We start from the raw sequence: 26,482 nt of genomic DNA on the forward strand, positions 1-26,482 counted from the left end.
ACCACAGTATCTGGGCAGCCTTCCCTGGAAACGCAGTGCACCAAATCACGGGCAGAATCACACGTTAAACTTTAATAGAGTTTGCACTAAAGAAATGTTCCAGTCTTGCATAACTCTGATCCTTGTCTGAGCAGCTCGCATCTTGTCATAGGCCAACTCACAGCTCTGCATGATAATGTGACCCAGGATCTCTTTTCCACAGTCAGAAAACAACATCAACTCAAAACTCAAACTCAAACTTCATTTTATGACTGCCCTCGATTGTATTTGTATAGTATGAATGTATGAAAGTAATGTGCAGGCAGAGCTCGCTCACAGGAATGTGGTTTCTGTTTTCTTGGTTCTTGTTCTCAGACTCCAGATTTTTTGGATACCAAACCCGAAAAAAAAAAGAAAAAAGGTGTTAGTTTCCTGCCCTTTTCCTGCTTCGAGCGCTCCTGATAACGTCCCTCAATGACACACACACACACACACAAACACTGTCATAACATGCGCCTTCCTGTTCTCCCCTCCGGGTCCATTAAATTGTTGTCAGAGTAGTTAAGCCACTTCACGCAGTTCACTCCTGCGCAGATATATTTCCCACGAACACCAAGGCCCCCCCGCCACCTCTGGCTCACACACAAGGCCAATTAAACACTTGTATGATTACTCCTAAAATATGCAGCCGCAACCAGGGCGACCAAAATAGATCAAATCGTCTCCCTCTGCCTCAGCTCTCCACAGGAGTAAAAAAAAATGGAGGTAAACCACAAGAAAAATCTTGTAATTACTTGTTATAGTTCACAGTGTTCATCAGCATGTTCTGCAGTGATCACTTCGCCCACAACCACCCGCATGAGCACCGACCATAATACCAGTGTGTTGACTCATGCTACAAACAAGTACTGCAGGATGCCCTGATAAGGACATACATCCACTTTGAGGCCATTTGAATGGGCTCAAAAAGAGAAAAGAGAGCTGCAGTTGCAACACAAACTTTGGTTTTTAATTACATCTTTAAAAAGGTATCTTTAAAGATGGAGTGAAAAAAAAGAAAATCTTTAGCTGACTATGCTTCCAACAAAACTGCAATATGACCGTGTTTTGTCCCCATCAGAGAGCAGCATACTGCAATTACTGATGAGGCTTTCAACAGTACTAATAAATGCATCATTATTGTTATCATCAGCTACAACGGAGGCCCAACACATGCAACAAGAACTATTCTTTCTCCGCAGCTGCTCCACTCACAACCCAAAAATCCTTCCCCACTGGATGGCGGGAAAGCCCTCTCCAGTTTGGCGCAGCGGTGGGCGGATGCACCAAAACTTTGCCATCCATCCCCTCACCGCCCATTACCAAAAGTGCACGCAGGGACATGCACGCCCATGTGGGTGGGATGGCGCACACATGCATGCACATGATGTGTGCACACGCCCACAGGCGCAGACCCGCACTCTCACACAAGTACTCTCTGGGCTAACTCTGAATAAATGAAGCATCCATTTAAGCTCCCGAAATGTGCCGAGCATTAACAGGTGCTGTCTGATGTCCCGCTCTTCAGTACGAGCAGGCAGCAAAATGAGATACAACTTTTAAAAGTTACTGAAAGTTATTCAGCACCGCTCCCTGAATAAAACTGAAATGAACTTTGAGCCGACTGAACAAGTTACACAATAGAACAATAGTCTGACCACATTATTTGCACAGCAGTGGCTCTGTCTGGCGGAGTAACAAACAGAGAAAGTCTCACAGGAAGACAAAAAAAAATCTGAGCAAACTCTCTGAACCTTACCTCGGCTGTCTGAGAACCTCTCCACTGCAGCCTGCTGAAGGGACTGAGAGTGAGTGTGCAGGACCTTTCTAGAAGTTTATCTGCTGGTTGGAGTGTGTGTGTGTGTGTGTGTGTGTGCTGCTGTGAGTGTGTGTGTGTGTGTGCCGTACCCCAGAGGAGCGTAGAGAAGAGGATCCGTTGAATAATGCAGTCTTGCTCTCTGCTAGTGGGTGTGTGTGCCTTTGGCTCGTGCCCTGAACTGCTCTCCTAGCTGTCGCTCACTGCACATGTACCTACTGCTGAAGAGGGAGAGAGAGGGCGGGAGCACAAGAGAGGGAGGGTGGGGCGGCGAGGAGGAGTCAGACCAGACAGACTCTGTGTGTGTGTGTGTTAGTGACTGTATTGACACACACACACAGAGCAGCTGCTGAGCTTTATCTCTCCCGGCACTGGCCCTATCTTTCCCTTTTCTCATTTCACTCAGACCGCTCTCTCGCAGACAGGCTGACCTCAGCGGCTGGTGCAAGTGGTCTGTCAATAAAATCGCAGTGACACCGATGATACTGAACAGCTCCCAGGTGGGTGAAAGTGTGCCGATGTGCGGATCTCACCCCGCTCCTCCCCTGCTGCTGCGAAGAATGCATTCTTAACCCACTTTTTTTTCCTGCTTTAAAACGGCCATGACAGTAAATACAAGGAAGATGAATTTCTGGTTCGTGAAGCAAAATGAAAAAACCTCCCTGCTTCAGAGGGGAACACAGATGACCTCGGCACACACAAACACTGCCTTCACCAAACAAGCTAAAAGTACACAGAAATCCTTCATTTACCTCGCAGTGAGGTCCCGGTGTTATCCAGGGCAGAAAAATAACCTGTCAGTAAGATCGCCCGATGAATCCAAGCAGGGAAAAGTCCACAAATCTTTAGCATTATATTCCAAGTGAAGGACAGAATAATTCCCACAAGACATCCTGACAGTCTAAAGGTCTGCACCAAGTTGATTCTGGTCTTATATTTATTTCCTCTGGGTGGAGTTAATGGATCCACAGGTCCAATCAAGTTCTGATGCAGGGGAAAAAGACGTTTTCTCCGAGTGTGTGTGTCTCCTCACCATGGAAATGGAAGTTCGTCCATTCATGTGTGTGTGTGTCTGTGTGTGCGCATGTGGTTAAACAAGGGGCAAGACAGCATCTCTGTTTTTGGGCATTGGGCAGGCCCAGTGGCTGAGGGAGTATTCCTGGCTTCAGTGTGGCCCTACAGTGGAAAGGAGCCGTCAGTCTCTGAGTCACTGGTCCCCTCTGCAAACAGCTCTCTTGTTCCGTCCCCACCTCCTCTCCACCTCTCTCTCTCTTATCCCTTCATCTCAAGTTTGTCAGCACTTGTATTTCAATGGAAGTGACACTACGGTGAGAACCAACAAGTTTTTCTACAAGTCTGCAAATCGTCTTTCCTTTCTGTTGCCGTCGCTGCGCACAAACACTTAAACCACACAACTTCTTCCACAAGCTAAAAATGTCGAGCCTAAGAAAACTTTGTACACAAACCATCAGTGCTACAATTAATGAGTTAGTCGAGTGGGAGAAAATTAGTTCCCAACTACTTTGATAATTGATTAAAACTGAATCAGATATTAGCTGGTTTCAGCTTCTGAAATATAAGAATCTGATGTTTCTCTCTTTGCCATCTATAAAAGTTAACTAAGTCTTTTAAGTTTTGGACTATTGACAGTTTGAAGACGTCACTTTGGGTTTGATTAAAAGACTAATCATGGAAAAATATATCGGAGGATTCGTTGATAAATTTAAATCATTGGAAAATATAGATCTACAAACCATGAAGAAAAAAATCAAAATCAACTTCTTTACTCGTGTTTTTCTGAAAAATGGTTAAAAAACAAAATTTTGGTTTCAGAGATCTGTGACATAAACAAATGCTCATTTTGGGTGACCAGGAGTCCCCAAAGATATTTACTTAATGATATTAAAACAGAGAGAAGAAGAGAATATCTGAGGCCTGTACCAGCAAACGCCTGGCTAGAAGAGTGAGACAAACAAACGACTGATCGATGATTCACTGTCTAATGATTAATCACATCACTTCTTACACAGTAATTTGCACAGAGATGCATCACTACCTGTTGGATCTCTGCGCTCTGTCAATCATTTGTTGGTTCCGGTCGCTTACATTTCAGGATTTGCTCCTTTTTTGTAATTAATGATACTGAATGAAGAGTCTTTGGGTTTTGGATTGTTCATTGGACAAAAGAAGCAATTTGAAGACATCGCTTTGGGCTCTTGGGAATTTCACAGATGATTTTAAAACCGATTACCCGAATGAACATGAAAATAATTGGCAGATTAATCGATGATGAAAGGCGCATGTTGCAGCTCTATGTTTACACTGTACTGTACTGTAAAATGACTCTCCTAATAGATCCAAATCTACAAGTTATTAATTGTGTCACATAAGTTGGATGATGTTTCAAATAATGAGACGTGGCAATTTCAATAGGTCAACTATCATTTTTCAACCTCCGTCCAAGTCTGTATGGCACATAGCTGCTGTCTGAAATCCCAGATGCACTCAGACATGGCAGAGACAGGAACAGGCATGACAGACTGTGATGCAACTCACCCGACAAGACAAGCACTCAACAATATGTTGGCAGTCAGTTTCTTGTCCTGTCCCTGCCTCGCTCCTCGTCTTTCTCCCGCTTTCTCTTTTTTTCTGCCCTCACGGCATTCCAAGCAGGCAGCAGCAAACAAGGCGTGCCCGTTGTGCAATCTACGGGTTTTGTTTCTCCATCAGGAGCTTCTGACTCGCTGCTTTCCTGGGAAAAAAATACAGCAATGATAAGGACCGATTTCAGCATGAGAGTGTTTGACGAGGGGGAGGAAGTTTTCTAGCTAAGAAGGCCTCTATAAACACTTTCAAACGGCTCGCACACGCTCTGCAGTTTATACACGGCTTCTGTTTTTCCAGCCCTCATCAGTTTTCCTCCAGTTCCTGCACACAGACGCACAGTACTGCTCACGTCCGGACTAATTTTCAGATAACAGGGCAAAGCAGCAATGATTAATTTGTATAATTTAAGCATTAATCTTTCATTCGACAAACCACCAGAGTCACTTACTCAGGAACACGTTAGCTGTCCTTGAGCGAGCGTCTGCGCTTGCTTTGTACCTGATCAGCAGCTTTAATTCTAAAGCAGTCTTTCACTGTGTTATCTCTGCTATTCAAGCCCATTGTTCACACATGTGCATTAATCATTAATAAAAACAACCGTCACCGTATCTCTGGCCTGTGCACAAGAGCCTGTTATGCTTTAAAGGATATCAACTACAAATAATTCTTCCTTCTGCTCAATTCTACTCTAGTAAAACTGAACAAAATGTGATGTCAAAGAATTGCTGCTTTGTGAGCCTTTGTTTTGCATATTATGCCAATTATTCATGACACGATCACAGCAGCCTTCAGTCTCATGTAAATCCATTTCATAATCGTTCACAATGTGCAAGAAGTGTGGAATAAATATTGCCGGGATGAGCGGCGCGATGTGTTATCTTTGATGAGGGACTTCTTCTCCCTGGGTGGGTCTAAACAGATAGAGACCATGGCGGAGGACGGATCAGAGGGCTGACTTACTGCTTCAATCGGCGATATGAGGAAGTGACCGTCCCGAGGGGAAACTAAGGAAGCTGTAGAAGGGACAGAATACCAGGCTGAATCATCCTCAGCCAACTGTGGGTGTGTTTCATTAGTGAACAATCTCACCTCTGGAGCAACATCTGTCTCAACCAGCACGCTCCACTTGACACAATGAAGTAAAAAATACAGAATGAAAGTGTCCAATTTACATCAGCACTTAAGTACAACTCTGAAGTACTTGCACTTCAGTAAAATATTTTAATTTTATGCTGCTTTATACTACTACAACTGCACTAAAGCTCGGAGATAAAATACAGCACTTTTCACTCCATCATGTTTATTGGTCTGAAGGTGACATGTTGCGTTAAAAGGAGGAGATCTTTGTCAAACTGCCGGGTCGTAAAAATGTGTCTATTTGTGTATTATATTCTGTATCATTAACTAGTTATGCACTAGTTTAATCGAGCAAAAACTGCAATGTTTACCTTTTAAACTCCACTGAAATAAATGCATAAAGAAGCAGAATATGTAAATACTATTAGATCAAACTTGATGGACCCCTTAACAAGGAAATTCACTTGTTACAGAGGAAAACAGATCCAAAATAAGACCGAACAAGCCAAAACTAGAGTGGGAGATATGTAAAGTAAAACTTAAATAGACTATACACTCAATTTACCAGCGCTGTATAAAGTACCCAAGTAAAGATATTTAGCATTGGACTTTAATTTGATAGAAAGACTGAAAAGCGATATTTGGGACTGACATTTTCAACTTATTATAATTAGATCCAATATGAAGTATTTGTGAGATTATTGGACTGTTTTTTTTTTTTATTCATCAGATTGCTGATACGATAAACAATGATTCCTGCAATCTGAAAGTAAATACTGACTTAAGTTTTAAAATAAACATAGTGCAGTGAAAGTACATCTGTAAGTGTGAGGTACAAGTACCTCAAAGTTATACTTGTGTACAGCATGAATAAACATTCTCAGAATAAATAATGATACCTGCAATCTGCAAAGTAACTATTAAACAGTAAAGTTTTCCAAATAAATGTATGAGAGAGAAAGTATAATATCTGCCCTGGAAATGTAGTGAGGTGAAAGTGTGAGCTAGAGGAAAATGGAAATACCCAAATACATCGTAAGAGGTACAGTACTTGAGTAAATGTACTGAGTTACATTCAATCAGATGTGACCGAGAAGGACACACATGGTGTAATATACCGATAAAAATAGTATACAGTATAAGCAAAAAAGTATAAATAACAGCTCAGAGACACTGGATCTCAGAGGGAAGTTGTATATCATGTAAATATGAAGGATATCCTGTTTTTCATTATATAAGGATATGAATATATGTAAAGTATAAGTACTCAAGTAAATCTACTCAGTTACTCTGCACCACTGGCTGCAGTCCCTCTCCTCCTCTCTCCTCCTCTCCTCTCTCCTCCTCTCCTCTCTCCTCCTCTCCTCCTCTCCTACCTCCTCTCCTCTCTCCTCCTCCTCTCCTCTCCTCCTCCTCTCCTCTCTCCTCATGAATGATGCTGCGGCGGCCTCACTGCGCCTCTCTGGCGCCCCCTGTCTGCCTGCGGTCTGTTTGTCAAGTCATTCACGGTCACAGAGAAGAAACGACGCGCCCTCCACCGGCCGACGGGCAGAATGGAAACTTGTGCGTGATATTTCTCCACCTGGGTCACCGAGTTCACTCACGCAGCCTCTCCGCTCTGACAGAAACGCAACACGGCGCAGAAGACTGAACATTATTAAACTGCGACACCAAGACTGTGGCGCTCTCACCTTCTGCTCTGCTGAAGAAGTCAAGCTTCTTTTTTTTCCTTCTTCCTCTTCTTCTTCGTCTTTTCGTCCTGCAGTCGTTTAAAACATGTCCCCCTTCTTTCCGCGGTCACTGTTGACCTTTGGAAAAGTCGACAGTCCAGTTAATCATGATATGATCCACTGGGCAGCTTTTTCTTTGAACACATCGGTGAGGGAGAACTCCTCCGAGCTGAGCCAGCAGCCAGCCGCCGACAGCCACCTGCAAATCAACACACTTGATTAAGCTGCCAATCTCTGCTAATTACAATGCAGCCTATAGGCGCCACCTGGCGACCATCATTAACGCTTTGGTCGGTACTGGGTTTATTTTTTGACTCAGGTGAGGCTTACAGAGAGGTAGATACAAGTAATCTCAAGGCCACAGAAATCTGAACACATTAGTCACAGCTCACAGGTCAGATACCTGTTATCATCAATACACTTTAGATGAATGCACAAACAGGGGTATTCATTTCACCGGGGACCCCCTGCAGAGCCCTCAGGGGCCCCTCCGTGGACCCCACTTTGGCAGTGATTGATACAACTGACCTGAGCCGGGTTTCACATGAATTGATAATTTAATTAAACCGGCAGCCAGGAAGCCTCATACAACCATTCCTCAAGGCGCCCACACCAGCACGCCCGCCACTATCGAGCCGTACAGATGGCCCGGGCTGAATGGTGCAGTCGCTTTTAATTCACCGTGATCCCAAACTCATTCTCAACACAAACAAAAAACAGAAATTAAAAACAACTGAAGGGTGCTGCTGCAGACGTGTTTTTTTTTTTACGCAGCTCTCTGGCCGGGGGATGCTTGTCGTTATGTAACAGCTGAACATGAATTTTACATGACCTATGTTTCCGAGCTGTAGATTGTTTGTTTACATTCATAATGTTCATAAATGATGGAACAGGGCTGTGGGTCACTTGGAGGCATCTTGATCTCTGAGAAAAGAAACCGGGCCCGAGCATGTACACATGCTGTGATTGTAGCCAACCGTGGCACTAAAACTGTCGCTCCAGGGCGGCGTTGGTTTGTCAGCTGTAACCCTGCACAAGCCGGCGAACATCGATGCACATAGTTTGATTTCAAAATGTCCCACAAGTCCACAAAAAACAATTTAACCCTTTGAACTCTGCAACAGATATGAACCACCAGTGCCTGCGTTGGTATGTTTTGCCTATTGTGATGTCATTTCTTTAATTATGTTCAGATCATCACATCTCTGAAATCTGTACAGCCTCGGCTTAAACTATATGTCAATAAAGTCAATAAGCAAATGACTACAAATATAAATCTGACTTTTTTTCATCACATTTTACTGAATACACAAAACATACTGATCCAAATGATTTCTAAACATAGAAACAATAGATTTCCTTTTTTTTTAAACTGTGTACATATTTTAGTTTGTGAGAGTACAAAGGACGTTTCATCTGCACTAGAAACACAGTATTCCCCTGAGCAAAAGGTGCTTTTTGTTTATTGTGGTGTTATTTCTTGAACTATTTTCATAAACTCACTGTTCCCACAACTACAAAATAAACCTTTAATCAAAAATACATATTACACTCCGTCTCTCTCTGACAGCTGCCACCCTGCCTCTCTGCTCCCACCACTCACTCACTGGCGCCATCTGGTTTTGCAACGTATGTCACGTAGAGTGATGACATCATCACGTACATACAACGTGACAAGGGGAAAGACGGAAAGAATGAATGTTGCAGTTGTCATGGTTTTTATATTAGATCAACACAGAGATCATCATGTAAACAACAATCTCCCACGGTCGCTAGATGGCCACCCACTGGAGTTTTCATCAATAAATGGGGAAATCTGATGCTTTTTTTTTTTTCCGAAGGTTCTTGTGCATTTAAAAGGTCTTGAAAGTTAAAAAGGTCAATTCAGACCACCAACAGAAGCTCCTCTCTCCGACAGAAAACACTGCTCCTGAAACGCCTCATCAGTAGTTCCCCCCCTTTAATGCCGTGACGTTGTGACATCACACTACATCACCATGTCACACACGAGCATAATCTATGCACAGCAGCTAGTTGGGCACATAATAATGGATTCAGCAAAGCTGCTCTGTTGCTGTCAGCGCTGCTGAGTCAGGCGTGTGTGAGCTGACCAATCAAAGCAGACAGGGTTTTCAGGGGGAGGAGCCTTAAAGAGACGGGAGCTAAAAGAGACAGAGGGGGAACACAGAGCTGCAGCAAAATAAAATCAAAATAAAATCATGAATCTGAAATTAATTGGTTTGGTTTATCTACAGAAAACATGTTTCTGACTCTGAAGTCAGCAATCAGACTGAGGAATGAAAGCAGTACCATCCCAGTTTCAAAATACTAGAGTATAAAAGTGTCACATTAAAATAATAAAGTACTATCCACAAGGTTAAGTATTTATATGCACTATATATATGTATTTAGCTAAACTGACCCTTTCAGAGTGTGATGTTAACATACATTGTCATATTTTAGTTCAGCATTTAACCATAACCATGTTAGAGACGATGGAGCCAATTTTATCTATTTAGTTCAATTGAATAAATCGTAGTTGTGTGTATTCAAAGGGGTTGTCAGGGAAAGGATGAATGCTGGAGGCAATGTGCTAAATAATACATGTCTGATCATTTTCATATTTTACTGGGCTTTTTCCTTTTCATTAATTCCTTCTTTTTATATATATTTTTCTGAGATTGCTAAAAATACATAATTAAGATTCAGGGGATAGAAGTTCTCTTTTGTCTGATCAAAATCAGACAAAGTCATGGTTCAGGGTTAAAATATTATTACAAGAAAGCCATCACACAACAACACCGAATGGCCTTTTTCTTGCTCATATCAAACCGACGGAAAATATAAATGAAATTTAAGTTGACTTCATCAGGATGATTTAAAACAGCATTAGTACTGCTATCTAAGAGTCCTGGGTACATAGATTAAAAACTAACAATTAAACAATTCAAACACGTGTTCATCATGTGCAACATTTATATTTCATTTTTATCTTATTTACGCCTCATTTAGGAAAATGAGAGTCAGAGTCTCATAGGAATATTCGGCCAGGACTGCAGCATGAAAAGTTTCACATAAATCCAAAAATGACCAGTGTTCAGTAACAGGACGTGTTCACTCAGTGGTTAAGGTGCCTCTGTCACTCACAACACGAGTTTCCATTGAAAAGCCTGCTTAGTTTATTGGAGACGGATACAGGATGCTCTTCAATGCAGCATTTCTTGGTAGTTTATTAACTTTATTGTCCAACAAACCATTAAAAACAATCCAAGAGAGACTTAGTTTGTCTTAACATACTGATTGAACATGTTTCTAATAAACCCTCAGTTGAAATATTAACAAAATAATAAAATGATGGGTCATATTTAATAAAATAGTCCTACATATTTAATATCTTCTTCAACAAACTATTGGCTGTAAATTGAGGCCTAAAGGTTTGAGATGTGAGCTTGTGACCGGAGGGTTCAAATCCCCAGAACGCCATGATAAAGTCAAAGGCAGCGCTTGCCCCTTCCCCATCTACCACCACTGAGGTGCCCTTGAGCAAGGCCCTTAACCCCCAAATGCTTCAGCGGCCGGCGGATCACACTGTGGGATTACTGAGCAGCTTCCACGTGTGAATGTGTTCAGGGTTGCTGAGAGAGCCTGACTCCTCAGACTTGTCATTGAACTCCCCCTGAATAAATAAAGCTTGTACATAAATAAATCAATAAATGTTGCGCAACAAAATACGCAATATTTCCCTCTGAAATGTAGTGGAGACAAAGTGAGAAGAAAACGTCAAATGCAACCACTCAAATTAAATGAAAATACCTCAGAATCATACTTCTCATACATATACTTACACAGAAATAAAGTAACTCTATTTATTTTTTACCATAAAATATAAATACTCATGTAAAGCAGATTTGTCTGACATTACTCGTACTTTACAAGTGCTTGTGTAAATCTACTTTATTACATTCCGTCGCTAATGAGACGTGTCTGAACATTACATTAATGGTCTTCGCAGCTCATCTATTTTACATTTCATCCTTGACATCTTTTTTTTCTTTCTCCTGTTAAACAGGTTTCTTTTTTTTTTTCCATATTTTTTTCTTCACTCGACTCGAGGGTCTGGGGACAGAGGATGGCGCTCGCTGTGCAGATTGTAAAGCCCACTGAAGCAAGGTCATTGTGATTGTTGGCCATATAAATAAAATCTATTTGATTTGATTTGACGTATACAAGTCCTAAAGTGCATTAGAGCATCATCGTGTTCTAACAGGCCGGCGTAATGCAGTGACATCATTTCCTTAACCTAAATGTGACCAAACCAGTAAAGTGTGATTCTGATCGTGTGACTTAATCCGTCTGGCAGATTAAAAACTGCAACCTTTCATTGTGTACAGTGACGGCTGCATCTGAATGAACACTGACCGCAATAACTTCAGTCAAAGAAAGAAAAAGTAGATGCCAAGAGGAGAGTGAAGCAGGAAGTTCAAAGCTCTCTGTGACGTGTGTGAGATCACCACCGTACGGGAAGAAAGCGGTGAGGTGAGCCTTACTCATCACTAGGCGTGTCACCGCATCAATGTGATTAGAGAGAGACGGGCTGAGGGTGAGGGGGGGGTGAGACAGGGAGGAGGGGGGAGAGATGACCTAATACCCGTAAAAAGCAATGAAGTCATACTACCTGACTCATATTCCCAGCTGACACCAGCTCTCCCAATCAAAACATCCCAGTGCATCTGTGTGTGTGTGTTTGTTATTAACAAGGGTGAGGTGAGAGTGTGTGTGTGTGTGTGCGTGCAGGTCAACAGCTTCATATGCATGTGAGGACAGACTGCAGTGGCGTCTGTGTTTGTGTGTGCGGTCACGCACCGTTTTAAAAGTGCAATGTGTAGAAATATTAATCAGAAGGTAGAGACCTTCACTGACTGATTATTTTTATGCCTACACAAAAAATTAATTGACAAACTCTCTTAGTTTTTGTGCCTAAATAAACAAACCAACTGTGAGAACAGCTTGTTTATTCAGTTATGGAAAAAATAAATCTTTCTGCGTTTGCATTATTAATATTGCAAATGTGAAAATTCTGAGTTTGAATTTCCTCCTCAAAAACACGGAGTGTCCCTTTAAAGATGGAGAAGGTGCCGATGTGTTCATCACACCAAACGATCTGCTGTCGACATATACACAAAAAACGTATCAACAACAAGCAAATGTTGGTTCCAGAATCTGAAATGTGAATATTTCACACACACATTACACATTTTTACATGCAATTTTAAATCAAATATCGTTGAGTTCTGGATTGTTAGATGGACCAAAAACAAGCCAAAACTGTGAGTCACTATATATCCACATTTTATAGACTAAACAACTAAGAAAAAATCTGAAAGATCAATACATCATGAAAACAGTCACTGTTACAGGACTACATAAGAGCCAAAGTTTGGGCTAAGACAACACTTTTAGCTCCATTAGTGATTTTCTGTGGGTCACACTGCTCACTCACAGCATTGTAAAAAGTGCATTAGCATACCTAACAATAGTGACTCTAATGTGGGATGAAAACTTAGATTTAAATTGAATTACGTTCCAGCCTCTGTGTCAAGTCTTGTCTTATATTACTCACAGAGGGAGCGGTTTCGAAAAACTTTTGAGCTTCACTTTTTATTAATAAAAGTGGAGCTCATTCGAACGTTTTTTTTTTGCTGACTTACCCCAAACGATGGAGCAAAGTTTGGGATGAAAAGGCCTCATCATCCCGATCCTCGCACGACGGTCGACCTGCCGAATTTAACTAAACAAACTGACGATTCCACGCGAGGTGGAGGAAACGCTCAGCTGCTGTAACGATGATGAGGTCGACTGCATTTTGATTGTGCTCCACCACGACCTCTCTCTCTCTCCCTCTCTCTTTCTGTTTCCTGATGTTTGCTTTATTTGTGTTTGTTTGATTGTGTCATCATCATGTGCAGTCTGTCTGTTAGTAGCTGTGCTGCTCACCCCTGAAAAAAAGTGAGAAAAAAAAAACAAATACATAAAAACACACACAAAAGAGCAAATAAATAAACAAATAAAACATAAAATATATATAAACAGGAGGGAAAACCCCCTCAGACAACGTGGTGTCTACATTTAGTCTTTGATTCGTTCAGCTGATCGACTTCAGGGCTCTCGTCAGCGTCTGAGCACAAGATGTGGTATCATTTGCATGTGGTCTTACATCATCCCTGCGAGCCCGTTCACTATGGCATCAGCACGTGGTGCTTAGCCAACATCCCTTTGTGCTCGCAGAAGCCTCATTCAAGTGACAGCGGGGCACCAGAAAAGTCTTGAAAAGGACATCTGGCCGTGGAAGTCAAAGGGATGTCCTTTAGGGATTGTCAGACGTGTCTTTACAGCCTATTAAGCCTGTCCACTTTGAAAGAGAGATGCTGTCCATAGGTGAGAGCGATATTTGCATGAGCTCTCGGACAAAGACGTTGGTATGTGTCTCTGCGGCACGCTAAACCACGGCGTCTCCCTAAAGATGCCAGTCAGCCTTTCATCAGGGCAGAGGAAAAAAAAAAAGAAAGAAAAAGCTCTTCTGTGACGACCAGATGGTCAAGATCATTGAGTTTTTTTTTTTTTTTTTTGTGCGCAAGTAACATGACCTCAGCACTCTGGGTTTCACAAGTATCCTGTAGCTAACACACTCGCACACACATGCACGGAGAGAAACCAGACATGACAATTGTAGCCCACAGCCACAGGCAGCGCGGTCTGAATGAAAACCAGACCTGCTGTGGTCCATTCAGAGCCGGAGCAGGTTTAGTTCGGGGTCACAAAGGTTATGTGGTAACGCAGCATCACCAATCAGACTTCCAATAGGCCACACCACACAGCCAGACAGAGAGGGGTGTGTCTAACGGGGGGGAAACACTATCCCAGATCCATGCTTTGTATTGATTGGGGCTCTGGACTCCCAGCGGACCCCTTTAATGGAGCCAGACGACCTCTTGGACACACTGGCACACTCGGCGCACCGTTTAGAGGCCGGCCCTTGTGCGGTGCTCGTCCCCATCCCGACCGCGCTCTCCACCCAGTCCTCTGGCCTCACCGCTGGGTGGGGTGGGGGATTGGGGGCAGACCCCCTGGGCCCACCCTCTGGTCCTTCATGCATCACGCAATCCTGCTCTATTCCTGCTGCTGTTTTTTTTATCCATGTTATTGGGTGGAGTGGGGATGTTTTAATCCCGGACTCATACCAGGAGTCGCCCTGTGAGCTCTCATCTGCAACACACCCTCGGGGAACGAACCCCTTCCTGATTGGCACCCAGAGAGCGCGTCTAGACTCTGATTATGCATGTAAATACACCTGCTGTAGCTCGCAGGTACCATTTCATCACAACATTTAGACTGCTTTCTATTTTCAGACGTGCTGTTTTGGAAATTTGTGATTATATTGTTGCTCCGTTTTATGTGTTATTAAAAGGCAGAAGGCGTTCTCACTAGAAAATGCTAAAATATTCATGATGAATCTCTCTAAGAGTCACATGCCACGCTCAGTCTGTCATACAAACCCAAAATCCAGGACTGCGCGTGTGTTTATGTTGTCGTCATTACAGTTACTGCACTAACAGCGTGGCAACAAAAAAAAAAAAAAAAAACTAAAACTAAAACACCAAATATGATGGAGAGCGATAAATTGAATTTAATGGATGGGGTTGAAATGCACAAGTAATCTACAGAGTGAATCCAACACCTCCCCTGGGAACACAGGGCACACACACCCAGACGTTTCACTGAAATTTAATCCATCAATTCATATAGAAACACCAAGTTCAGTAAACACGTGTGTGTGAGTGTGTGTGTGTGTGAGAAGATGTCTTTATTTTCTGCCGGGGTGGAGGAATAATGTGGACGGTGGAGCGGCGGAGCATCCACTGTTGTCTCAGAGTAAACATCCCCCAGAGTTTGCCTTGTCATTCAGTTATAGCCTTACGCAACACATACTCACTGTACATCCCACCATGCATATGCACAGATGGTAATGACAGGCTCGGCTGGAGTTAGACTGACACTTTGAGGAAGCTGGAAACACGCTCGGCACTGCAAGGCGATCTATACACCAGGAGCCAGTGTGTTACCTCGTGGCTTTTTTTTCTTTTCTTTTCTTCCTTTGTAAGCGGTGACCCAAGTGTGATAATAACTCCACAACTCAAAGTGGGAGAATAATGACATCATCATGAGAAAACCTGACTTCCTTCCCTTCGTGTGTTTATTTGCACACATAATGATAAATATCCAGGTTTTTAAATGGCTGTTAAGTTGGAGGTAGTTTGCGACCTGTTTGAAAAGCTAAAATTAAAAAAAAATTAAAAAAAATCTCCAAAAAGGAAGAGAGAGAGAGAGAGAGAGAAAAAAGTCTGGTTAAAAGCTTTAATTGATAGTAATAACAACAATATGCTGGTTATTAATGTTTTTAATGCTGCAGTTTGAGTCTTTGTGTTGTACTACAACCATGCTGTCAGGCGTGGCTTCTGCCGAGGACATCTTGGGGAGTCTGTGCGCGAAACGAACGGCGCGGCTCTTTGTTCACCGGGGCTGCTGCTGCAAAACCCTCTCTCTCTCTCTCTCTCTCTCTCTCTCTCTCTCTCTCTCTCTCCTTCTCCCTCTCTCTCTCTTTTTTAACGGGAAATGTGCGAGGGCTTTTCTGATGTTCCCCCGCTGCATAGGGTCTGCAACGCCTGTCTGACAACTCCCTTTCTCTTCTCCTCCTCGTATACAGCCCACCGCCACCGCCCCCACCCTCCAGACACCCTCGTTCCCTCCTATACATAACATCCTCATGCGCAACGGCGCCGGAGACAACAACGCGGTGACCTGCCGCAAAGCACGGCTACATGGAGGTGGGCGGACCCCCGCCAAAAAAAAAAAAAAAAAAAATGTCACCAACTCCTATACTCCCCAAATTCATGCCAGATGCTCCACGATCCCCCTCATTAATGCAAAAGGAGCTGCTCGATTTTTTTTTTTTTTTTTTTTTTTTGGTGGGGGTGTTTGTTTGTTTGTTTGTTTGTTCAAATCTCTGAATGATAAAGTTGACATCATCTTTTCGGCAGCACCACCAGACGACCATGTGCGCACTGTACTTTGCACCTTTTCATACAATCCCGGACAGGATATTCTTACATAAGTCGCCGATATGCGGTGTTTTTTTTTCTTTTTTTGTTTTTTTCTTCCAGGCTTACACTGCAGCTCTGGAGCTGGAGAGCGAGGCTGCGCTCAGACGAGTGCGGTGCGCGCAGGGAGCTGAACGATGAGGTATTTTCTTCCTCTTTTTTTTTTTTTTTTTTCTATAGGTGACGGGAGGGGAGCTCGCTTCTCTGAGATGCCACAGGCTTGGGAACCTGAGACGGAATGGTACAACGGGAGGGCGGCTCGTTTTGTCTCGGCGAGGAGGGGAGCTGTGTAAACCAGACTGGGTGGAGCAACACATCGCCCGCCCCATCTATCGTGCAGACGGCCTTGTGTCCCGTTCGCCTGGAGCTCGGAGAGAGACTACTGTACTGAAAGTCTGGCGGATAGAGAGAGAGGGGGCCGGTCTATGGGAGGGACTAGCGCAAAGGGGGGAATTGGAAGGAGGAGGGGGCGAGGAGGAGGAGGCGGCACGGGTGCTGTTTCTCCAGTCTCTTTCCCCTGTCTTTGTCTCACACACTCTTTTGTTAGCCATGCCTAGCCTGCTGGTTCTAGCAGGGATCATGGAGAAAAATGGGGGCTACGGCGGGGATCTGGCCGGCTCCGGCTTCGGAAGCGAAGGTCTCCTTGTGCCGCCCGACGAGGAGGAAGACGACTCCCGTGCCCTCAGGGTCGCGCTGGGCCAGTTGTCTCTGCTGGGGCTCGGGGAAGGCGAGGACGGCGGCGGAGCCCCAACAACAGGAGTACAGGACCGGAGTAACAATAACAACAACCACCACAACCACACCAACAGCGTCGGCGGCGGCGGGGACACGGCGATCCTGCAAGGGAAGAGCAAGTTGTGCGCCCTGTACGAGAGCTCCTCAAGTGAGACGAAAGGACGAGGCTGCAACATAACAGAATGCGTCCCAGTGCCCAGCTCTGAACATGTGGCCGAAATAGTGGGGAGACAAGGTAAACCGCTGGCTTGCATATTATTCCCTTCCCTTCCAAACTTGTGCTTCCCCCCCCCCAGCAAACAGTGCTGCATTCTCCCCGCCGTGCCTCCCCGTGTGCTTTGTTTCTTGTTCTCTAACTGTTACCTGGTGTTATTTGACAAAGAAAAGGGAGTGGTGTGTGTGTGTGTGTGTGTGTGTGTGTGTGTGTGTGTGTGTGTGTGTGTGTGTGTGCGCTCGCGTGTTTTTTGTGCTCCCCCGAGACATCAAGCCTCCCACTTTTTTTTTTTTCTTCTTCTTCTTTGCTGCTGCTCCAACGTCGCAAGTTCTCCCCATGCACTCATCATAACACTCGAGTCGTCGGCCGCTTTCTGTTTATTTATTTATTTATTTATTTATTTTTGGTTGCTTTTGAGTGAATTTTGCACACAGAGAGGCATGAGAGGGAGAGAGAGAGAGAGAGGGAGGATAGAGGAGAGAAGGGAAAGAGAAAGAGAGAGAGAGAGAGAGAGAGACCCGTTCCCTACTGGGCGAATTATTCTACATCCACGCCATCAATGTCAGCGCACAGACACACACACACTGGAGCACGGAGAGCACTTGCTTCCTTTGTCGTCTGAGACGCGCCAGACTGTTCAAAAAAGGCAACGTGCAGCAGGCGAGGAGAGGAATGTCTCTCACTTCCACAGGATGGTTAGGAAAAACGAGCCTTTTGTTTTGTTATTTTGTAATTTTATTTATTATTTTATTTTATTTTATTTTTTTTCCCTGGTTACACATCGGGGGTTTCTGATCGGTGGAGGATGTTTTTGCCCCCTCTCTCTCTCTCTCTCTCTCTCTCTCTGTCTCTCTCTATCCAAATGTATTCAGCGCGTTGTTTATGTTGCGCACTGCCCCAGTGACACAATTGGACAATAGAGCGAGCATGGGCCACTTGTTTTCTGTTTTTTTTTTTCTTTTTTTTTTTTTTCCTCCAAGCCAGGGAGTTGGAAAGTTCATTTCCAGCCACATTACACGTTGTGCCCTGTTTTTTTGTTTTTTTTTCCTCGCAGTTGGAGGGTTTCTTTATTGAACAAAGAGCTGAAGTTGAATGACAGCAGCTGTCAAACAAAGGTGTGAAAGTCGGGGGATGGAGGGGAGGGGCGCAGTAAGACAGTGTGGTGCCGCTTGGCACACGGGATGGCCTTAAAGGGGTGACTCAGCGAGAAGTTGCACCAGGAGGTGGGAATCCTTTTTTTAAAAACAGAATATTCTCTTGTTGGTGCTCATTTGCAGCAAATCTGTCGTCAGGTGATTTTCTCGCTCCATCCGACTTCCATATTTATGTGCAGCCACGCTGCCAACAAGCTTGAACCCAAGTTGGTTTTGGGAAACCCAGAAGTACAAAAAAATAATGTTGTTTTTTTTGTCTTTTGTCTTCCTTGTGCTTTGTGGTGGTGGTGTTTGTGTGGCTGCACCCATTGTTAACTGTGGTGATGAACCCATGGGTGAGAGGTGTGGAGGAAAGACAAGGACAGGGACGGCAGGGCAGTATAGCATCTAAAAGCTGAATGGGAGTCACGCCTTGGAGCTCAACACAAGGGGCTCCTCATGAGCCCCACTTCACTGCACACTCTCAATACCACATGGTAGTCTGTCAGGAGAGGGAGTAATGGGCGTTAGGACTGAGAGAAGTACAAAGACTGCAGGGTGAGGTACCATTAGCAGATCCTGATTTATCTCGCAACAAAAACAAACAGGTCTGGGATAATGTCAGCGGGGGTCCAGGGGAGCTGAGATGGCTTCTTTTGCCAATACTTTTCTTCACTTGCTCCACTGCTGCGGTAATGTGGATTTACTTTGTGCTGCTAAGTGCCCCTCGTCTCCCATCGCGGCTCCTGTTCTTTACTCTGAAGTGTAAGTTTTGAATTTTAATGGGGCGACCGAAGACAGCCGGAGGGTGGATCCAGTGGGCACAAGTGCAACGAGAGGACCCTTTTGCTTTGACCGAGAAGAAGTGCTGATTTTGGGGAGGGGGGGGGGGATCTGAGACGAGCTGCTCCTGAATCAGGGCCCTTCGTTAGTTGGCAGTGCGTACACACCCCCTTCCTCTCAGCGCTGTGCATCACATGGCGCCTGGTGAATCTGCCAAGCAGAGCATCCTGTCGCGGAGAAAGGCTTGGATATGATTGTTTTCCCCTGTCAAGAGTCACAGGCAGTGAATCCAGAGGATGCTCTTGTACCTTCCTCTGGTGCTCTTCAGATCAAGGGGTGGCTTTGTTATGAATCACAGGCACCTCTCGTCCCACAGTTTAACAGCGGAGAACACGTGTGTCACCAGTGACCTCAATTTCTGCTTGCGATTAATTAATCATCGCTAATTTTGTTTACAGATAATTCCTCAATTGAGACTAATTTAATGGTGTGTGGCGTGGTTCAGGACAAGGAATCCATCAGTTGCCCTTTGATCCCCCTTGGCACGAACACGTCTATTAGCTTATTACCAGGCAATGGCCACAGAAGTCATTTTCAGGCCATGAGCAGTACTGAACCTTTGGATTATCACTATCCTTCTGTCTGTACCGCTGGTCACTGAGAAGGAAGTGTTCCTGAGCAAAGTGGGCCTATTTGATCGCATTAGAGAGAAATTTGTCTTCAACTTAAGGTGTTTTGATACCTGCAGCTGTGATTTTCAGATAGGTAATGTAATGATGTGCTGTGTGATGTGAAGCACCTGCAGTCTGGTGATGATGAGCACAGGTCTGGTAGGTAGGTAGGTAGGTAGATAGCTAGATAGATGGATGGATAGATAGATAGATAGATAATTGGGTGCCTGATGATGATGATTCCTGCTCATCCAAGAAGATGCACTGGCCTCTTTAAGAAAACGGTCGAGACAGGAAAGGCGCGTTTAAGTCGTCAATAAATATCTTAATGAGGAAGCTGCCTGAGAATCTGAATGAAAGCTGACCCTCGTAATGCTCGATGCATTCTTCATGAGCTGTAATATAAACAGAATTGCTGTGTCTTTTCTTATCCACTTGACCTCGGACGTATCCGACGACCCCCCCCCCCCTTGAAACACTCCCTTACCGTATGTCCTGCTCTGTCCTGTTACTGTGTTGGATTCATTTGTCATGAAATAACGTCACACTGCACTCTCTCACATTAAGACTCTGGCTTAAAAGCACTTTATAGATTAAACTATTAAACACTGATCAGAAACAGGGCAGATGTTGAGCTACAAATGGTCCAAAAACACAGCACATGTGGGTTGACTGTATTGTTTCATAAGTTCAAGGAGAGGTCAGAGAGTGACTGCTCGCCTGCCTAGAGTAACGCATGTCCTGTTGCTCCCAGCCCTCCAGAACAGCCTATTCTCATTGGTCAATACCTGAGCACTATGCATGTATCTCTTCAGAAGGTGTGTCTGATTAAGAGCTAATGAATAAGTTCACTGAAGAAGTGCCCTAATGCTTGGGTGCTGGAAACCTCATAAATCACGATAATTACTCCTGCCAGTAAAAAGCTGCAACATATTAAGCTAAATTGATCATAACCGGTGAACAAGTCTGACTTAAAACTGAACAAAGGCGATTTGAGGACGTTAGCGAAGTGCGCTCACATTTATAAGCTGTGCACTTGATTCTTGAGTCACAAACTTGAACTGATGTATCGTGTTTACTTATTTTGAAATGTACCTTTGGTGTCTCTGCAGGTTGCAAGATCAAAGCCCTGCGGGCCAAGACCAACACCTACATCAAAACCCCCGTTAGAGGAGAGGAGCCTGTGTTCCTAATCACTGGCCGGAAGGAGGATGTTGCACTGGCCCGCCGTGAAATCATCTCTGCTGCTGAGCACTTCTCCATGCTCCGGGCATCCCGCAACAAGCTGGGAGTGTCCTTTAGCGGCTCCCCGCCCACACCTTTGCCAGGTCAGACCACCATTCAGGTGAGAGTGCCATATCGTGTCGTGGGGCTGGTTGTGGGGCCTAAAGGATCCACCATCAAACGCATCCAGCAGCAAACCTGCACTTACATCGTCACTCCCAGTCGAGACCGCGACCCCGTCTTTGAAATCACGGGGTCGCCGAGCAACGCCGAGCGGGCCCGCGAGGAGATCGAAGCACACATCGCCTTCCGAACAGGAGGCCTGCATGACCACAATAATGAGAACGACTGTCTGGGGCCGAATGGTGGAAGCAGCCCAGCGGGCAGCAGCGGTGGTCTGGAGAGCCGGCTACAGCAGGTGTGGGGGCTGCAGGGGGGCCAGCGCAAGCCTCTCACCAGCAGCTACCGCCAGAACTTCTCAGATGCCATGGTTGGAGGGGGAGGGGGAGGTGGAAGTGAGGGAGGGGGAATCTACAACAAGAGCAACTTCTCCAGCTCTGGAGAGAAGCCTTGCTCTTATTTTGGATCAGAGGGTACCCAGAGCTGGGGCGACCCTGACTACCCCAAACAGGTGGCCTTCTACGCCCAGCAGCGCTCCAAGAGCTTCGGAGGCCTCCCGCTCCCCCTGACCAGACTCTCCCCTGGCTTACCCGAGCCCTGCGGAGGTGGAAGCACCAACAACTCTTCAGTCACCAGCATCGTGCCCGTATCCGGCTCACCTCATGCCCAGGCCCGCCGCGCCCACAGTGAGCCCACCTCAGCCGGCGAAGGTTTCCCAGGCCGTCTGCCAGTGCCGGACTCGCCACCGGCCACTGTGCGGGACTGCATGACCTGCTTTGAAAGCAAAGTGACGGCTGCCTTGGTGCCCTGTGGCCATAACCTCTTCTGCATGGAGTGTGCCATCCGAATCTGTGAGCTCAACCACCCGGAGTGCCCAGTGTGCCACACCCAGGTCACACAGGCCATCCGAATATTCTCTTAAGGAACCACATCAGTTTTTATCATTAGTTTTGTCAGTGTTTGTTCAATAATTATTTACTGTTATTATGATTATTATTATAATACACATTTTTGTTTTTCAGAAAATTTAAAAACAATCAAGCAGATATTTTAGAAGGCACTGCTTGCTTTACTAAAAAGTATAAGAAATATTTTTAAGTTTTTCTTTTATATATATATATGCATATATATTTTATAAAAGTTTTGTTTATAAGAGAAGTATAGTACCTTGCATTTTCAGTTTTTTGACTGCTGCTGTTTTTCATTCATGAATCACAGTGTAGGCAGAGGTAGACAGTAATGTGAACATTTTATTATTCAAATTTTTTATTTTACCATGAAGTGGGTTTATATGGAAGGAAGAAGATGATTGTTGAGGTACCCAATCTGCACCTGACTGACCTTGAAAGTCAATGTTGTTATTAGAAGGAAAAATAGAATTGTCATTGCACCTTACAATCATCTTGGTCTAAAATAGGATTTTTCAATCATACCATGAAATTTTTTGGGAGCAGGTGTGAAGGTGAATTCAGCCTTTTTCAGTTTTACTGTGATTGTGGTTTGATGTAATTGGTCCAAAAGAGTAGATATTAATTTCTGCAAAAACGAAAATGTGAAGAGATTAGTTGTAGTCAAAGCCTCGTAAACTTTACAAGGAAACAAAAGAAATCCCCTTATTTCATTCTCATACCTTAAAGTCTTATGAGCCAGATTAGTCCCAAAAAGGGAGAGGACACTACGTCATTTATTTAGAGTAATTGGTTACATTTTATCAGTATCATTATTCACAGAGATAGATGAAAGTTGTATAAAGTATCGGTAATTTTTTTTTCCTTGCCACTAGCCATTGATTACACTTTGGTCACTGCAGTTTGTTGAAAAGATTCGTAAATGCTTGCTCCTCGTGGCACTTGAAAAGCATGTGGTTCCTCGGTTGGCTTAAAGCACTGATTTAATTTGTGAGGCCGAAAGCCTTGGAATTCATCCAGTTGGCTAGTTCTCGATATCTGTCTCCCCAGTGGACTTGTTTCAAAGCCACCTTAACCGCGCTTTATTGTCTTGTGTGGTCATTTGGCCACAGTCGCTGAACGATATAGGACGCAGCAAGAGCCCCAGTCAACAAGCCTTTCTCCGAGGTGTGCACTGTAAATAAAGAGCAGAATCAGTGCGTGGACAGAAGCCGAGTAAAACTGTAAAATGTTTCCTGAATCAGCAGCAGACTCAGATTTGAATAGTTGACACTGTAGAAGTCCCAAATCAGTAATCCTTACTCCACGTCCCCAATTCTAACGGCATTATGTGTGAGCTCCGAGGGGCCAGCTGTCTCCCCTGTAATTAGCAAAGCTGTACAGGAGCAGGTGTTTCATGGCACACTGTGGCGGTGACCCCGAGTTGGAGGTCTCGCCTAGCCCCCTTTCTTTCTCTCTTTTCTTTGGCTTTTATGTCTCCCCCTGCTTACAGTTCGATCGTTTGCTTTCGAAGGCCTCTCTGAGTGGGGCGTATTGTCTGGGCCCGGTGGCGGCGTGGGCTGCAGAGCGCTCGGACACGGCCTGGATCTACTCATTCATAATTAGGCAAATGGGTTGGTCCAGGTGCGGACCGTGTGGGGACTCTGGAGCTGTATGAGGGGTAGGACAGGGTCCCGCAGCGAGCTCCTTACTGCCCCACCCTACTGTTACAGGCACAGAAGGGGGCTGGATGGCCTGGATGCAGCTGGGCGAATAAGACCCCCTCCTTCCACTCCCTCTTGCCCCTTCCTCCCCCTCCCCTTTTTCCTCTCCTTTTCTGCTGCTCTGAGCTATCCCTACTGGGGAGAGGGGGGCCTCTTTTGTCCCAAAACACACACACACACAAAATTTGAAAGACACTAGCTGAATTTGGCAGGGCCTGTGAAATGAGGGGAGGCTTAGGAGCAAAATAAATTATCTACAGTTATCAGGAGATGGAGCAGTTACCTGTTTCCACTGTTAATGTCACACTATCTGAAGTAAACCCTCTGCAAATGATGAGAACGTACGTGCTCACCTATATTAAAAAAAGCTTGCGTGATCGTATCACGCGGGGTGCAGCATTAACTCCCCCCCTCCCTTCACTCCCCAACTGCACCGCCCTGAAAATTGTATGGGGTCCTGTTTGCGTGACAGTGCCGGTGCAGATCGTGTCAGCTCGCTACTGTATGGGACATCCTGCAGCTGCCCCTTCACCGTGGACACCCGGGCTTCAGCCAATGGCAGCCCCCCTCTGCTTTGAGCTTCCAGAATGAAATCAGACAATTGTAATTGACAGGAAAGCAGAGGAAACGCCCCATTTAACCAGCACTCATGCTGAATCAAATTACACACCCTCTGCGTCTGCCTTAGCCCCAGCCTGGGGATTTCAGAGGGCTAGAGGAGAGCGAATGGGGGTAGGGATTAAAGCTGTTGAATGATGGGGGGGTGGGGGGGTCATTTTGGCTGGAGAAAGAGAGAAGTATGCTCCCCACACACCCCCCCCCCCAAAAAAATTTGAATGCAACCTTGCTGAATTTTTATTGATCACTCAAGTCTCACAGCGAGTTTTGTGTTGCTGTCACATGTGTGCCAGTAGTGTCGACAGGGAACACCGGTGATTCAGCGGGCTTCTCTTGTGTTGTGCTGGAAAACAATTCAACTCGGCTTCTGTCTGGTCTGGAACAAAAATTAACAATTACAGATTGTGTCTTCTGGGACACAAAGGCCCCTCCTTTACACACACACACACACACACAAAAACAGCAGACCACTCGCATTACGTGTGGACTGCAGGGAAAGCACTGTACTTGCGAAAAGTACCCTGAAATCTATCAGATGTAGAAATAAAGAATAGTTGTGTTTTTTATGGACGGAGACATTGCACAGTGGTTTGGCTTAAGCTTTTGACGTCAAATTCAAGGCAGTGCGAGACTGCTCTTTGAACTTAGTATTTTTGTTATTTTGTTTTCTGCCTTAACATTTTTTATTAAGATATTGCCATTATTTTTGGCATACAAGGTAGCAACTTTGGCCTTTTGATAGTACCGCCCCCTAAAAACAACCTTTAAAGTACTTATTTTTGGAGAAAATAAAAGAATGTGAATCAAACTGCTTGGGTGGGGATTAGAGGGATTCAGGAAATTAGGCTCTTAAAACACTTTACTTAAAAATATAAAGTAGAGCACCTTATTTAAAAAAAAAAAAACATGCGCATTTCATTAATACCAAACCGACCACTGATGGTGAAATACATTTCCTGGAATTTGAAAGACATGCACATAAGGATTCCCTATCATTTTTTTGTATTATGGTGGTTCTTGTTCTTCTTATACTAAAGTAGTACTAGTGGTAATTTGGGAGACCTCTCATCCATTTAGTCAATGCTGATGACTTGGTTGAGTTTTTGCACTGGTTTAATGAAGAGAGGGCTTATTGGAGATTCTCCCCGTTTAGACGCTGTATAAGTTAATGAGTATTGTACTTTATGGGAAAGCACTCTGAGCATCTATGTAAATACAGTATGTGTATCGGTTACGAAACATCCAGACAAGGGCCCGCTTAAAGTGAGGTTTTGATTATTTTTACAAGCTGAAGGTGTCATTGTCAATGTTTTTAGCATATGGAATTCAAAATGAGTTTTTAGGGAGAGTAAAATCTTTTATATATGCGCCCCATCATCCTTTTTGACTATAATAGTATATTAGATAGATCCATACATTTAAGAAATATTATTTAAACTGATTAACTTAGTATTTCATCCAAATATATAGATAAGAAATTAACCAGACACTACTATAAACTGTAATAATGAATATCCTTTATGAAGCCGCTGATGTATAAATCCAATCTCAAATAAAAACTCGAAAGAATCCTTTGTGTAATAACCTAACCCCTAATGAATAAATCAGTTTCTATGTATATTAGGATGAAAAAAGCAATAATAGGACTATACTGGGACAATAAACAGAGGAGCCTGCTTAGCCAGATCTTTAAATAATATTCTATTCAGAAATTGACCTTGATTATTAGGATAATACCGCTGCATTTCTGTCTCACATCTGCTTAAAATTCATTATGGATTCATGCCAGTGTAGAAACAGAGATATAATTAATTAGTAACAGTTTCAGGATAAGTAATTGTTCTTGTTGCGTTCATCAGGGTCTCAGTCGTTTGATTGCTTAATTTCCTTTTTACGTTGAATATCAATCAGATCACAGGGTGGGTCAGGACAAAACTTAAGGATTCCTTCTCCTGAGTAGCACTGAAATG

At 44.2% G+C, this 26,482-nt stretch overlaps 3 protein-coding genes across 10 annotated transcripts in view; 1 reads left to right on the forward strand and 2 right to left on the reverse strand.

Moving 5' to 3' along the window:
- Positions 1-7,348, reverse strand: part of lmna (lamin A) — a 42,226-nt gene extending 34,878 nt beyond the window's left edge. Inside the window, exons 1-3 of one of the 8 annotated variants that reach the window (XM_037073325.1) lie at positions 7,210-7,342; positions 4,391-4,586; positions 1,927-2,052 (exon numbers count right to left, since the gene is read on the reverse strand). The gene's annotated coding sequence lies outside the window, so the exon portion shown is untranslated. The other 7 variants (XM_037073323.1, XM_037073327.1, XM_037073329.1 and 4 more) reach the window with 7 other exon arrangements.
- A 5,761-nt stretch (positions 7,349-13,109) lies between these two features.
- The window catches only part of rab11al (RAB11a, member RAS oncogene family, like), a 30,069-nt gene continuing 16,696 nt past the window's right edge, over positions 13,110-26,482 (reverse strand). Inside the window, exon 6 of the transcript XR_005070541.1 lies at positions 13,110-13,244. The gene's annotated coding sequence lies outside the window, so the exon portion shown is untranslated. The remainder of the gene's footprint in view (positions 13,245-26,482) is intronic.
- Positions 16,123-22,706, forward strand: mex3a (mex-3 RNA binding family member A). The gene is made up of 2 exons (XM_037073332.1): positions 16,123-17,373; positions 21,052-22,706. Exons 1-2 carry the CDS (start codon positions 16,953-16,955, stop codon positions 22,203-22,205), a joined length of 1,575 nt encoding a protein of 524 aa, XP_036929227.1. The 5' UTR covers positions 16,123-16,952; the 3' UTR covers positions 22,206-22,706.

This window comes from Acanthopagrus latus, chromosome 17 (genome assembly GCF_904848185.1).
Source record: "Acanthopagrus latus isolate v.2019 chromosome 17, fAcaLat1.1, whole genome shotgun sequence".
Lineage (NCBI taxonomy): Eukaryota > Metazoa > Chordata > Actinopteri > Spariformes > Sparidae > Acanthopagrus > Acanthopagrus latus.